The sequence below is a fragment of the Phaseolus vulgaris genome, chromosome 8, assembly GCF_051622355.1.
Source record: "Phaseolus vulgaris cultivar YP4 chromosome 8, ASM5162235v1, whole genome shotgun sequence".
NCBI classification, from domain to species: Eukaryota; Viridiplantae; Streptophyta; class Magnoliopsida; order Fabales; family Fabaceae; genus Phaseolus; species Phaseolus vulgaris.
Window position 1 is genome coordinate 60,431,296 of NC_143505.1, and position 14,314 is coordinate 60,445,609.

The 14,314-nt window shown below is 31.8% G+C and overlaps 1 protein-coding gene across 1 annotated transcript; it reads right to left on the reverse strand.

Annotated features, from left to right (window-relative positions):
• Positions 1-1,631: 1,631 nt before the first annotated feature.
• LOC137826432 (ABC transporter G family member 31) lies at positions 1,632-14,314 on the reverse strand. Its single transcript, XM_068632390.2, has 24 exons — positions 13,742-14,314; positions 13,504-13,624; positions 13,328-13,416; positions 13,075-13,159; positions 12,324-12,486; positions 12,169-12,245; positions 11,922-12,066; positions 11,084-11,385; positions 10,721-11,002; positions 7,857-8,173; positions 7,614-7,774; positions 7,435-7,538; positions 6,937-7,093; positions 6,543-6,599; positions 6,304-6,440; positions 5,833-6,165; positions 5,462-5,752; positions 5,286-5,369; positions 4,348-4,481; positions 3,900-4,127; positions 3,355-3,526; positions 3,184-3,271; positions 2,494-2,660; positions 1,632-2,152 (listed from the first exon to the last, which is right to left on the reverse strand). Exons 1-24 carry the CDS (start codon positions 14,071-14,073, stop codon positions 1,871-1,873), a joined length of 4,308 nt encoding a protein of 1,435 aa, XP_068488491.1. The 5' UTR covers positions 14,074-14,314; the 3' UTR covers positions 1,632-1,870.

Below are 14,314 nucleotides of genomic sequence, written 5' to 3' on the forward strand. Positions count from 1 at the left end.
ACGAAATAAAATAGATATCGAAAATTTGTTAATTATTATTTTTCTAAAAAGATAATTTAGTAGGTGACATAATTTATTTAATTAAATTGATTTTTTATATAATTAAATTGATTTTTTATATAATTAATAAGAATTTTTGTAAAAAAAATACGATTAACCAAGATGCCAATTATGAATGCAAATTTTGATTTTCTCTAAGAAAAACTTTATGCAACTGTTTTTAATCGTTTGTAAAAGTATTTTAGAAATACTTTATAAATAGATAACAATACAATTTTTATATGGGTTCATCTTTGTTATTGAGAATATATCCACTTATTAGTAAATACACTAAGTTCTATCAATTTTGCATAACGTATTTCTGGTATTTATTCTAAAGTTATTATTAATCTCTTAAGTATTTTAATTGTTTCTTTAAGTAATATATTAAAGTATTCTTTTTAATAAGTAAGGATAAAAGAAACCCAATTGTTCCATTTCTAAACTGCTCTGGTTCCTAATAGATATAAGGATTAGATTTTTTTTCAATCCAAATTTTGTAAAAATCAGTATTAAGAGGATTTAAAATCTCTGCAAATATGTATAAAACTATATTACAATTTTTTTTATTAATAAAAAATTATACATGAAATTAATTAGAAATATTATATATGACAATATGCAATTTACTAGTAACAAAAATTTTGCATATCAATATTATAACTTATTTTTATATAATAAATATAAGTTTAATTATTATATACACTACAAAAAAATCATTAAATAGAAATCAATTTTAGAAAAAAAAATAATTAGTTGTTATAGTGACTAAATTAGAGATCGTTTTAAAGAATAAAAAAAATTATTGATTTTTAAATTAATTTGTATTATTGATAAATAGATTCTAAATTTGGTAGTAAAAACCTTGGTAGCTAATTAGATACCAATTTAGAAACTATTTATCAATAATAAAAATTAATTTAGAAACCAATTTTTTTTAATCTATAAAATAATCTCTAATTTAGTCGTAACTAATTTTTTTTATAAAAAAAACTAAAAAATTCATGTGAATATGGACATTGAGAAATGTTTAACGCTCCTGGTGATGAATTCAATTAAGAGAGATGAATCAAAAGTAAAAGTAATTTAGGTTTTCACCTAAGGAATTAGAGTTTTGGATAAATTTGATGATTGGTGTTAATGTTGAAAGTGAGTATTTGATTGAATATCACATTGGAAGAAGACACAGAGAGGTATTCAATTAAGTCCAACCCCAACAACATAGTTGACTCATAATTCATTGATCTTAAATCTTTTAGTGTATCTCCTTTAAAATATAACAGCACCATCAAAATGCAAAAAACTAAAGCAAAAAGGTAGGGAAAGGTGGTAAAGTGGTGTGAAGGAGAGAAAAAGTGGCCGAAAATGACTTCCCAAATGGGCCTTGGCTTCAAGACCAAGTGAAGGAAATGGAAGCGTTTATTTAATACCCAATTAGAATAATGTGCTTATTAAGGGAATCAAAACTTTTAATAAGTAATATATTTGTTTTTAATATCTTAAAATGTAATATCAAATACTCTTTCCCATGCAAAACAAAAACTATCAATCTTATATGGTAATGTAAGAGGTGTTTTTTTAGAAGGGTTGAGTAACTCTCAATAACTCCAATTTATTTATTTCGATAAAAAAAAAAGAGAATTACTGAAACAGCATACATCTGAAAATTCAGAATTGGAATTGGTGGGGAAATTAGCAAAAAGAAAAAAGAAAGAAAAATGTGATCTGGCGAAGAAATGACATTTTATTGAATAAACAGCGTCAGAATTATGGTGTGATATTAAAGAGCTGTTTAATAAATTCTCTTATCTTTTCTAACTATATTATCCACTTATCTCTTTTGGAAATTCAAGACTTTGACTGATACTGCGAAAGAGCCAAAGAAGAGAATGATAAATCCAAGAAGCACAATAACTGAAAGCCCCACAGCTGAAAATCCATTCACTTCAGTCTCATATCCAAGAGTCACTGATAAATACTCTTTCACACTGCCCTCGAATCCAGGTCCCACTATATTGGTTTCCACATCACCAAGCTGAGATGTTATAATACCACGTAACGTCCATGCAATTGGGCAGATATAATAGAACCAAATCCACCACCCGGGAATACTCTGAGACATTGCAACCAGTCAAGAGACCTTAATTAGAATCCAAGAGACAAACCACAACTTTTCATGTTTAAATGAGACATCAAACTAAATTTACTTTAGCTACAAAGATTCATTTCTCTATTTCTTTCTGGAATAGTACATGTAGAACCATGCATGGGAATCAATTGCTCTCAAGAACAAAACATACTTAACGAAACCATTTTACCAATTACTGCATTTACAGAATCCAATTCTACTGCAGTATCAACTATATAATTCTGGATTAAAAAAGAGCGAGTTAAGGGGCCGGGGGAGATATAACCCAAACTAGCTAAATGTTCTGCAAGTGTGAGATTACTCACCGATTTTGGGATGAGAAAACCTGAAAGTAGATTCCACAGGGAGTAAAATGCTGAAGAAATAACAGCTGCTAGATGTTGGGAAGGTGTAAGACCAACGGCCATCATGCCGTAAAAGGTGAAGTAGGTGAACGTTAGGAACATGAACACCAGATAGAGAAAAAACTTTCCTGCAATAAATAAAAGAAATGATCCACTTAGTGACAGATCATATTCACATTTAACATCTAAATATGTCATTTACAAAATCTTAAATATAGTTTATAACAAAATTTAAATGTAAACATGTCATTTACCAAGAAAATTAAAGAAAGTTATAGGCACATGCACCTTAACTTGATATTAGCAAAATGGAATATAATATAAGTGAAACTACTAGAGGGAAACTTCAATAATAAGATATTCAACCAAAAACAAAAGGCAAAATCCTTATTTAACTTTTACACTTCAATATTTGCTTATGAATGGAGGTTAGCATCAGTTATCTATTTAATTAATGAATCTTATTGTTTGGTTCGTGTTTAAGTACTTTAATCTGTCTTCTAAGATCAAAACCAATAGCATTTATGGAATGACAAACGAAATACATTAGGTTTCAAATGTAAAAGTACTGTCAAAATTTTTGGAACTACATATGAAAACATATTTTATCTAAAGTAATAAATATCTACAAAAGTAAAGCTGAAATATTACCAGGTGTCCTTTCAAAATTGATCATGAAATATGTGATTATACCAAATACTATCGTCTGAACAAAAATGTATGGTACCTCTATCATCCCCTGTCAATCGTATTAAGCAATCACTATGAGCAATGTGCAGTATACATCTAAGAAGGCTTTAATTTTTAATATTATAGACTTACCTGGGCTGCCGCATAAGCGAGTGGAGAGTACATACCAGCAGCTTTCTCTCTATAAAAGACAGTCCTTTCTATTGAAACAATTGGCTGTACAGAAGAAGCGTTATTTACCCCAAGAAACATGCATGCAGAATAAAGAGCTCCCATAACCACGAACAACTCTTGAGTTGAGTCCCTACAGAATAATCGCAAGGCAACTGTTTTATTAGTATAGGGGGGTAGAGATTAATGTCATCATATCTTAGAAAGTCATTTATCTTTAATTTAATTTGGTAAAACCAGTCTAAGATGATTATAAAACCACATATGGTTTTAAACACATAAATGTTGACTTTAGGATAATCACCGGACAGCGGGGTCAGTTATGTGTGATTTTGTTTCATTGTTAAATTAAAAGATCCCAAGAAATAATTATTTCATTAAATCTCAGTCCCTCGCCTGCTTAAGAAGTCCCATATTTTTTTATTAAATTTCGGTCTCTTCTTTAGTTTAATGTTATATTTTAAAACAATCCCCTTTACAACAAATGATAATAAAAGAGCGGTTACCTTTTTGAGCCAACATCCCAAAATACGGTACCAAATATCAGAGCACTTATTGTGGTGAAGAATAACCTCATTGCATTATACGCTGGACTTCTCCAGTATACAAGATTTTGTTTCCACAAGCATCGTAAAAATTGGGAAAACAGATTTTGTGAATACATGGTATCAAACTTCAGTGGTTGAGATCCTGCAGGAGGTTGTCCAAATTGCATGATAGAAGACTCCACCCCCCTGAGAAAAATATTGACTAAACAGTTTAATCATTCATCTGAAAATAAATCTGTCCATTCTGCCTCCTTTAGCTTTAGGGCTGTATAAAACATCATGTTTTGTTCCCTTTTAAGAAGAAGTCCATTTTATTTGTAGCATCTCTCGCCAACCTAATCTTCTAAAAAGGAAACCGAAAATTAACCTCAGAAATAGCACGTAAGAAACTATAAATTAGAAGCACCTGTATTGATCCGAATTCTTGTAAAGATCTGCAAAATCTACATTAAGTTTCTCTTCAGTAGCAGGCGTAGTAACCTCAAGCACCCAGGTAGCCGGATTGTAGCCATTTGGAATGGGGGGAATTCCATTTAGTCCCTGCAGAGCGGATACGAAAAACAACCACAAACCAAGTAAAGAACAAACGAAGCACATTTGCATATTGACATTTGTTTTAACGAAGAAATCTAACATAAGAGCTGATCAACACTAAAAAAGATTCCGCATTCTCTGTCTTTCCCTTTTCTTCTGCATCACATATTTCATCCCAATAGGATCTAACCCTGTCAATTAGTATGCTCTTACCAACTCTACTTGTTCCTCCTTTTATATTAAATAAAAAGTAGAACAAGTACCAAGAAAAATCTTCAAAATTGAGTACAAGTGTAAAAATTGTAAGTATCTAACACGAAAAAATTCATATCCATACAAGACAAACCTAATTTTTATTGTCTAAGTTTTTTTTATTAGCAATAAAAAATAAAATAGAATAAATGGAGCACTTGGGTGCTTTACACAAGTGAACTGTACGTGGAGAGCTCAAACTAGACCAAAATGACACTGCTGCTGTTGTAACACGCTGCAGCAACTTACATCACATACAGATACAAGCATAAGGCCACAGAGAAATCACAATACATGTTACACACATAAAATTAAATGACCCCTTTCACCGTGTGTCCTGGGTACTCCCCACAGAATCCTATACCTTCAATCATACTTGCAAGACCCTCTATCAGCTACGCCATTTACAGATGCATATCTCCTAGGATGATTCGATGGAAAAGTAGGATGCTTCCAATTAGACAATCAGGTATAGACAGCAATGAAAGAAATTACATAATATGCAATATCACTCTTCTAGCAGCAGACTAATAATACAGAAGTAGATTCCAAACTCACCTGAAAGTAATCTGTCATTATCTGAGACTGAACACCCAGCTTTCCCCCATATATTACTCGTCCGCCACGTTTCATAAGAAGTAACTGGGTAGAGAAAAAGTTAAGCTTTAGACTCTGATAGAAGCTATTGCATCATTAGTTATCAAAACAGCTGAAAAAGATTTAATTAGACTAACATCATCAAATGCTTCAAATATATCAATACTTGGTTGATGTATGGTGCAAACCACAGTTCTACCAGTATCAACAGTATTTCGAACAGCTCGCATAACAATAGCTGCTGCACGTGCATCAAGTCCAGAAGTAGGCTCATCCATAAAAATAATGGAAGGGTTTGCTACAAGCTCCACTGCTATTGTTAATCGCTTTCTCTGCTCGGTTGATAAGCCAGAACTACCTGGCATACCAACCAAAGCATTCTTCAAAGAATCAAGCTCCACTAGTTTCATCACTTGTTCAACAAACTCCTGTAGAATATTCCAGTGAATTGAAAGTTTGGAAATAATTCAGCACTATAAGTTATATCATTTGTCATGAAACAACTTACAAGTCTTTTAGGAACGTCAACTTCCCTTGGAAGGCGAAGAGCTGAAGAAAACAATAGTGACTCCTCAATTGTTACTTGAGGAGAATGTATATCATTTTGTTCAACATATCCTGATACTCTGGCAAATGTTCGTTGCTCTTTTGGGTAACCCGAAATTTTAATGTCCCCTTCTATGTACCCTCCAGTTTTCCTACCAGCCAGTACGTCCATCAAAGTGGTCTTTCCAGCTCCACTTGAGCCCACTAATGCTGTAAGTACACCGGGAGAGAAAACACCACTCACGCTTGTCAAGAGCTGCAACCGAGTTTCAGGTACGCCTTGCTTGCTTATCTCCTAAAAAAACAAAAATTCTTTTAGAACTAGTTAAGTATAATGAAACGACCACTTCTATATTTTGTGGTGAGTACGTCACAATATAGAATAGTGCATCAGGTAATAAAATTCGAAATTGCCAAATTACAAATCCCCCACCTTTGGCATATCAACAAAATAATTGACATTGTGGAATGTCATTGTCAGTGGTTGAAATGGAAGAATCATTCCTTTCTTATTACTGTCCTCTCTCGCGGGTTTGGCACGGGTACTCATTTCATGGACCTGATTACTCCCTGAAGAACCCATGTAATGGATAGTGAGACATTTTTGGTCAGTAATAATACATTATGACTCTCTGGATAATTTGATCATGCAAAAGTTTGGCGGGTCGTTACCGGAAGATTTCTTTTCCGAGTCATCGTCTGGAATAACTGTTCGTGCTTTTTGTGGGGCTTCATTAAAAAAATAACGAGACAAAAAGAAGGGGATTAAATGAAAGGTGGTGATACTTTGACACCAGAAACAATAAAATACATCATTCTACATACCAAAAATTATTATTTTAATTATATTTATTTTGTTTTTTAATTTAAAATATTATTATATTATTATAAGTCGGTGTCAAAGTATGTTAATTACGGCGTTAACAAAAACTTTTACTAAATGAAAATAACTTAGAATATTTATGACTAAAGAAACTTCCAGCCCAAAGGGAATAGTAATTAAATTTCAAGAGAGAAAACATGCTTTTAAATGGAAAAATAGTGGGAAATATTATTGAAAACTTACGATTCAAAAAGGTCAAGGCCACAGTGACCATGTTGTTGAAAAAAAGCGAATAGGCAAGTACAACTGCAACACCAATCCAATACCAGTAGTCAACAGTTGGTAGGTTGTTTGAGACTAGGACATTGTATCCAACTCCGCTCGCCCCATTCTCGGATTGCTGCAGACAGTTTACACTGTAAACCATAAATATATTCGATAAACTCTTCCCTGATAAAAGTTACATAAGACGTTCTACTCCTTCCGTTTATGATTTTGATGAGTTGAGAGGGTATTAAAATCACTACAACCAGGTGATCAAAAGTTTACCTTCTTCCACTCATTCTTCGTAATTAAATTAAGTTTTAATACAAGCCAAGGAAATCCTATGCCTTTACCGTGCTTACAGCAGTCCACAAAGCTAATTGTAAGAAGGTTCTAGACATAAAAATCATTCTTGACAGGTTAACTCTTGGGGTAGGGTCAGCACATGAATTCATAAAGTAAAACCAAATGCATTACCTGCATCCATCTTGAAGCAGTAAATTCATTAACTGTTATAGCACGTTGTCCGTAGGTAAGGGGTGACAACCAGTAGCCCCAAATCCACCATGGTTTAATCATTGCTGAAGGAATAACAGCCAAATCACTACTAAAAACAATATCGTTAACTTTAATATACAATTTACGGTGTTGCCTACCTTTAGGTATTATAAATCCTCCTAATAAGAATACAACAAGTAGTGAAGCTGATCCATATGTATTGGCAAGAACCATATCTCGTGCAATAGCAGCCATCATACGGAAGAGACCTAATGCCATTTGATGCATTAAAAAAAGTAAAAGCATGTAGCGGAAAAACCTGAAATATTTAACAAAATTCAATTATTACGAGGGTTGAAAAGAAAACATGCAACGTACAAAATTGTATAAAATTAAGATACCTTCCCGCTGATGGAGCAAATCCAACACTGTAATATACAACAACAGTCCATATAACAGCCTCAATAACTGAATAGGGTATGCGTAGAACCCAACTGGTAACAGACCACGCCCATGCAGGATAGAACAAATTATCTCTTTGCTTATAAAACACTGGAAGCCGACTTATCAAGAGTGGTAGCTCAGAAAATCCATTAAACATCATGTGAACCAACCCAAAAAATAGAGCAGAAAGATAAAGGCGTCCGTAAACCTCATCTGTAGGATGTAACCTTGTTCGCAGGAATACTGTACATGTGACAAATCCAACAAAAGCAACCTTTGCCAGCAAAAAAAAAAGAATTAAATGTAAATACATATGGACCAAAAGAGAGAAAATTGTGAATATTCAAATAGTTCAAAGAAATTGAAAACAAATATTGAGAAGTTGCAAATATTATGAAGTTTAATTTCTGTTCACAATAAGTATATAAAAAATATCAACCAGTTAAAATTAGAATTTATATAACTTTTAAATAGTTATTACAAAAACTAACAAACTAATTATTAATCGCATACACGGGCTTATATTGTGTTTTACCTCAAATTCTTGTATTTGACACATGCACACACAAAGGCAATTGCAGTGAATATAACTTAGGTGTCATGCAAATAAAAAAAAATCATTTTTTAATTATTTTTAATTTAAAATATTATTATATTATTATAATATATTGTCAAGAAGATGTAATTTAATCTTTCTTGTGTAAAAGTAATCTTTTCCTAACTTATATGACCTGAGTTAACGTTATTTATTTATCTAACAGTAATTTTTGGATTTAATTAATAAATTATTATTTTTATCAAAAAAAAATTAATTAATTTTAAGTGTATCAACCTTTGTACACAAACAACCAATTCAACCATTATGCTTTGAAAACATATATCAGAATTAAAAACAAGTTCTGCAAACTCAAACATACCAAAAAAAACAGCATAACTAGATAGTTGTAACAGAAATAAAGACCTACTACCGTTTTTACATGATTTAATTAATAAGTTATTTGAATTATTTAAAAGTTTGAATGATTTTTTATGTTTTAAAATATGTTAATGGGGTTAACTTTGCAATCTATTAACTGAATCTTACTCTGAGGATTTAATTATAAACTTTTTATATATTAAAAAAATTAAATATATCATATTAAAAGAACTCGTAATTCAAGAACTTAATTCTTAATTTAATTAATTTGTATCATCCATCTTTTTGAAAAAAAAACCGCCCCTAAAGCATATAATTAAGCTAGTAATCATATTGTCATGAAAAGCATAAAAAATTGCAGTGTAACTTAATCATGATAACAATCATATTTTCATGATAGAGTACTTGTACAGATATTATTACCAAAAAATTATTGTTTAAATTTATGGATTAAAGGATGAAAATTTTAAAAACAATATTTTACTTTTTTTTCTTTTAGGAATGATAGGGGTTTGACTATCCCATTTTTATTTCCAAAATAATTTTTTTATATATTTATTGGATATGAATCTTTTGCTTCATTTTAGTGGAAAATTCGTGTTTGTGTCTATTTTTTTATTGTTTTAAATATTAATTAAATATTTTTTATAAAAAATAAAACTAACAAAACAAATATTTTTATATATTTAATATAAAAAATTATGTCAAATATCAAGAAAAAAAAGTTATAATTATATAAATAACAATTAAAACAAATCAAACAAATGATATAAAAAGTAAAATAATTAAATATATAACTTAAAATTTTGTTACAAAACTAAAAATAAAAAAGTTAGTAAATTATTTAAATTAGCTAATATAATAAAAATATTTTAATAGTTTAAAACAAGAAAGAATATAAAAATGAAATTAAATATTAGAAAGAAAATGTCAAAAATAACTGAATCATGCTTATCTGGGTAATTATTATATCTCAATACAGTAGAACGCCATACAGAGGAAATTTAACTACGATAAGTCAAATCTTAAATTAGATTTATTAAGACAGACGAAAAATACTCAAAGACACACTCAATGTGATATATATAATGCCACTGACCTACAACAATGGACATGCACGTGAATCCGTAATGAAAATGATATAATGACAACTTATTCCAGTATACAATTCTTTTTTTTTATCTAAAATTTTAATTTTGATATAAAATGACAAAAATACCATTTTTTATATCATAAATGAAGAGTTGTATAATGGCTCAAATTGTCCATATATCATTATTCCGTAAAGTGCGGTATATTTTCTGCCCTTTTGTTTTTGTTTTTGTTTTTTATTTATTTAATAATATTAATAATAATTACAAAAGGGAAATATGTTATTGTAAAGTTTTGTGCAATAATGATACAAATATTTAAATATAATTTTCTTTATATTTTAAAACAAGAAATAAAATATAAATAAGATTTTATGTTTTTAATTATAATAAAATACAAAATAAAATGTATTTTCTTATATTGAAAATATCCTATATTTTTATTTATCTAAAAATATTTTCTGTGTTCCTTAATAATACAGTAAAATAAAAATAAGAATTTTAGTTATTTATTTGGGTATATGGGCGTGTGTAAACTAAACTAGTTAACTAAAAAAAATATGAAAAATGATTTTTTAACACCTTTTTCTTTTTTCCAGATTATACCTTTTTTTTCTTTTAAGTGTTGGATTACTTATGTGATAGAGGTATTTTTTTTTAAAATAAAAGAGACAAGATAGATGTTATTTAGTGCATCTAATAATTAGTACTAAAAAAATATATGATATTTTGTGTTTAGATTCCAAGTATACCATGTGTGATTTTCAATTACTAAACTGCACCAATATAAGAATGATAGAATTTTCAAGCGTACCTGGCAGGTCCTAAAAATATAAAGAAAGCTATGCCTTTTCATCAAAAGTAGTTCTCTTGCAAAGCAAGCTTTAGCAATATCCCATCTTGGCACGGCATATTTAGTTCTAGCCAAAGCTGAAGGATGACCTTTTGATTTATCATATGGATGACTTTGCAAGGATTCCACATACCTTCCAAATTTGGAATTTTTAAAGGCTTTTGCAATTTCAGCAACTGAGACGAACGCATATGGTTTTGAAGGATCTGCCCAGTATTGTGCTTGATCCTTTTTAGATGTCACCTGACAAAAGAAAAGAAAGTACTCGAGCAACATTTGATGGAGACATTTAATTGATCATGAAAATATGTCAAGAAGATATACCTCCTGTAGAAAGTCAGCGATTCCCTTACGAGGTGGAAGTTGAAAACCTAATGACTGAAAAAACTCGAGCACGTCTTCTCGAGGGCCTTGATATACAACGTAACCTTCTGACAGAAGCACCAGATCATCAAATAGCTCAAATGTTTCAGGAGCTGGCTGAAGGAGAGCCATGAGTACTGTAGCATCCATTTGATGAACAAAGTTCTTTATGCATTTTACAATCTGGAACGTAGTAGAGCTATCAAGACCAGTTGATATCTCATCCATAAATAGTGTTTTTCTTGGACCAACAATCATCTCTCCTAAAAGATACAAAACAAGAAGTCATTGTTTGCTGCAAATGCATGGACTTAAAACACAGTTAAAATATTCAAAAAATCGTCATTTTTGAACTATCTAGAAGCAACTGACTAACTAGTAACTACATACTCAATTGAAAAAATATTTGCGTCAGTTCAAGCAACAATGCAATAGCCTTTTCATGGAAAAATAGCTTCAACAAATATATGTACGGTTATTCTTTTATCTGATGCTGAAACAGAGTTTTAGCCGAAATCTCTACTTGATTCCTCCGTGATACATTACAGTTATCTTGCAAATTCTAAGTTGTTGATCAGAGATACAACGAATTTAATGGTAAAATACAACTTCACCTTATTGAATTAGATTTATAAGATCAGTTAGATTTAAATTCCAAAAACAATATAATATAATATCATTAAAAGTATATCTTAATCAAGAATTGTATCTTTCGATATCGGGTCCTCGGCCACTACAGAAGCAAAATACTAAACATTCTGACCTCATGTATCATTGTCAGAGACAGAGAGGGAAAAACCTGTTGTAACTCTCTTCTTTTGGCCGCCAGAAACCCCTCGCATCATATCGTTTCCAACTATTGTCTCTGAACATACATCGAGACCAAGAACTTTCAAAATGTAGTCAGTATTCACGCTGTGTTTTTTACCTCCGACAGATGATGCCTGTGAGGTTTATCAAATTTCAACATCAGACATCAAGATAGCCCATAATAGACAGTGAAGGCACGCATCATGATTTTCATACTAGACATTTAGGATAATAACCTTCATAAACGCGTCAACTTCTGCACTAGGTCTTACGTTCCTTTCCTTTTCCAGGCGGCCAAGTTCACTTGTATATGCTGCGAGAGTTAAGCACATTTGTACAAATTTAGTTGTCAGATATATAGAAACTCTTCAATAATTCAATTAATGTTTACCTGCAAAACCTTCTTCTGCGCCTTGACATCTAGCAGCAAAATCCAAACATTCTCGTACTGTCAGTTCTGCAACGTGATCATCTGTTTGGCTAATGTATGCAGAAGTCCGTCGAACAAAAAACTCATTCACCTCGTGGCCATTGTATGTTACAGAACCAGTTTTCTGTGCAAACATATCAGCAAGAATAATGTATTATAAAACGAATCCTGATACCTTGACTCTCCCTACATTAAAAACACATTGCTAACAAATAAATAAATTAATATTTTAACTATTTTCATTTTAATTTAAAATATTATAATATTATTACAAAGGGTTGTTAAATAGTGTTATTTACTGTCTAGTTTTTTTTTTATCAGCTTTATTTATTTACTGTCTAGTGTTAACAAAACTTTTTTCCTTATAAAATACACACGATTTTTTTCAGAAAGTGTTTGATATTTTTGCCACCTTTAAAAAAATATAGCCAATCAACAACTAAATTAAATAGTTTTTTTGTTAAAGTAGGTATTGTTTAACTAAAATTATTATTATTATTTAAAAATTGTCAAAATATAAAATTTGAAGTTTTTGTTTCTTATTTAATGAATATCTTACAATTTTATTTCTAATCAATTTCATAACTAACAATAAAAAATATATTGAAAGATCCTGTTTAAATATTTTTTTCTACAATAGAATATGAATACAAGGAAAGAAAATAAAGTGTTTATGTATCATTATTTAAAATATACATATTTTAGTAATCACCTTGAGGGTTTTATCAAGCTTTCCCGCGAGAGCCAGAAGCAAGCTGGATTTACCTGCTCCCGGAGGTCCTAACAACAAAGTCATCCTGCGATACAGCCAAAAAGTAGGATAACAGTTACATCAGCGCGCGCACATGAAAGCTATGAACCGAACAAATAAAGAAGCATGCATCCGTGATAGTACTATTACTATCACGTTGCGAGCCGCGGACGAAAACGCGCGTAGAAAGAAGAAAGTAAAAAAGCACTGTTACCTTCCTGGCTTGATAACGCCACTGACATCGTTCAGTATGGTAAGGGAATGCCGTTTCGGTTGGCATAACCTCATTTTGGTAAAGATACCCTGCGCGGCAACCGCATGCAAAAGTTTGTTAGGATAGGCATCACTTTATAAAAAATACACTAGCGAAAACATAAAGACGAAATTAACCTCCAAGCAATCGCGAGAATAGTTGAGCAGTGTTGGAAGAGCTCTGGAACCGATTTGAACATTGGCAGAGACGTTCAGGTTCTTGAACCTCACCTCGATCTTCGGCACCTCCAGCCCAACCCTACCGCAGTCGAAAAACAGGAACAATAGCAATATCGAATTATAGATCAGTAATTTTGAAGAGTCTCAAACGCGGAAAATAGAAAAGAGAAAAAACAAACTAATCAGAAAGCGGAACCTGTCGAAGCGTTCTTTTATGGCGCAGAGGAGGCGGTAGTTGTCTTGGTCGGTGGTGGCCAGAGCTTTCTTCACGACGAGTTCGCGGCGAGAGCGGCTGAGCTTTCGGACGTCGACTAAGTTGTCGGGGGCGGAGGTTGGAGGTTGCGTACGGGAAGAGGAGGCGCGGAGGAGAGCGTAGTTGATGCGTTTCTGCGACGGCAACCTGGAGAGCGCCGCCCACTGCAGCTCCTCCTCGTCCTCCGCCACAGTCTCGGAGTTGGAGGCCATGGCGAAGCTCTCGCTTCCCATGGATCCTAATTCGAAGTATTCGCTTCCATCGGAAGCCGCCATTGTTGTTTCCGTAACAATTTCGTGATGGAAATTGAGAAAGTGAGGGAAGTGAGAAATTGTGAGTGTTGGGAAGTTTGAAATGTGAGAATTGGAACGGTCTCTAAAAGGTTGTGATGGTTAAAGTTTGTTACGCTCTCTAATAGGTTGGTGTTCTTCAACGTGAATCTGTGTGACAATTTGAGAGTGTGTTGTCCTATTCTTCCGAATTGCATCTTCTAATGATTGTTATTTTGTTGGTATT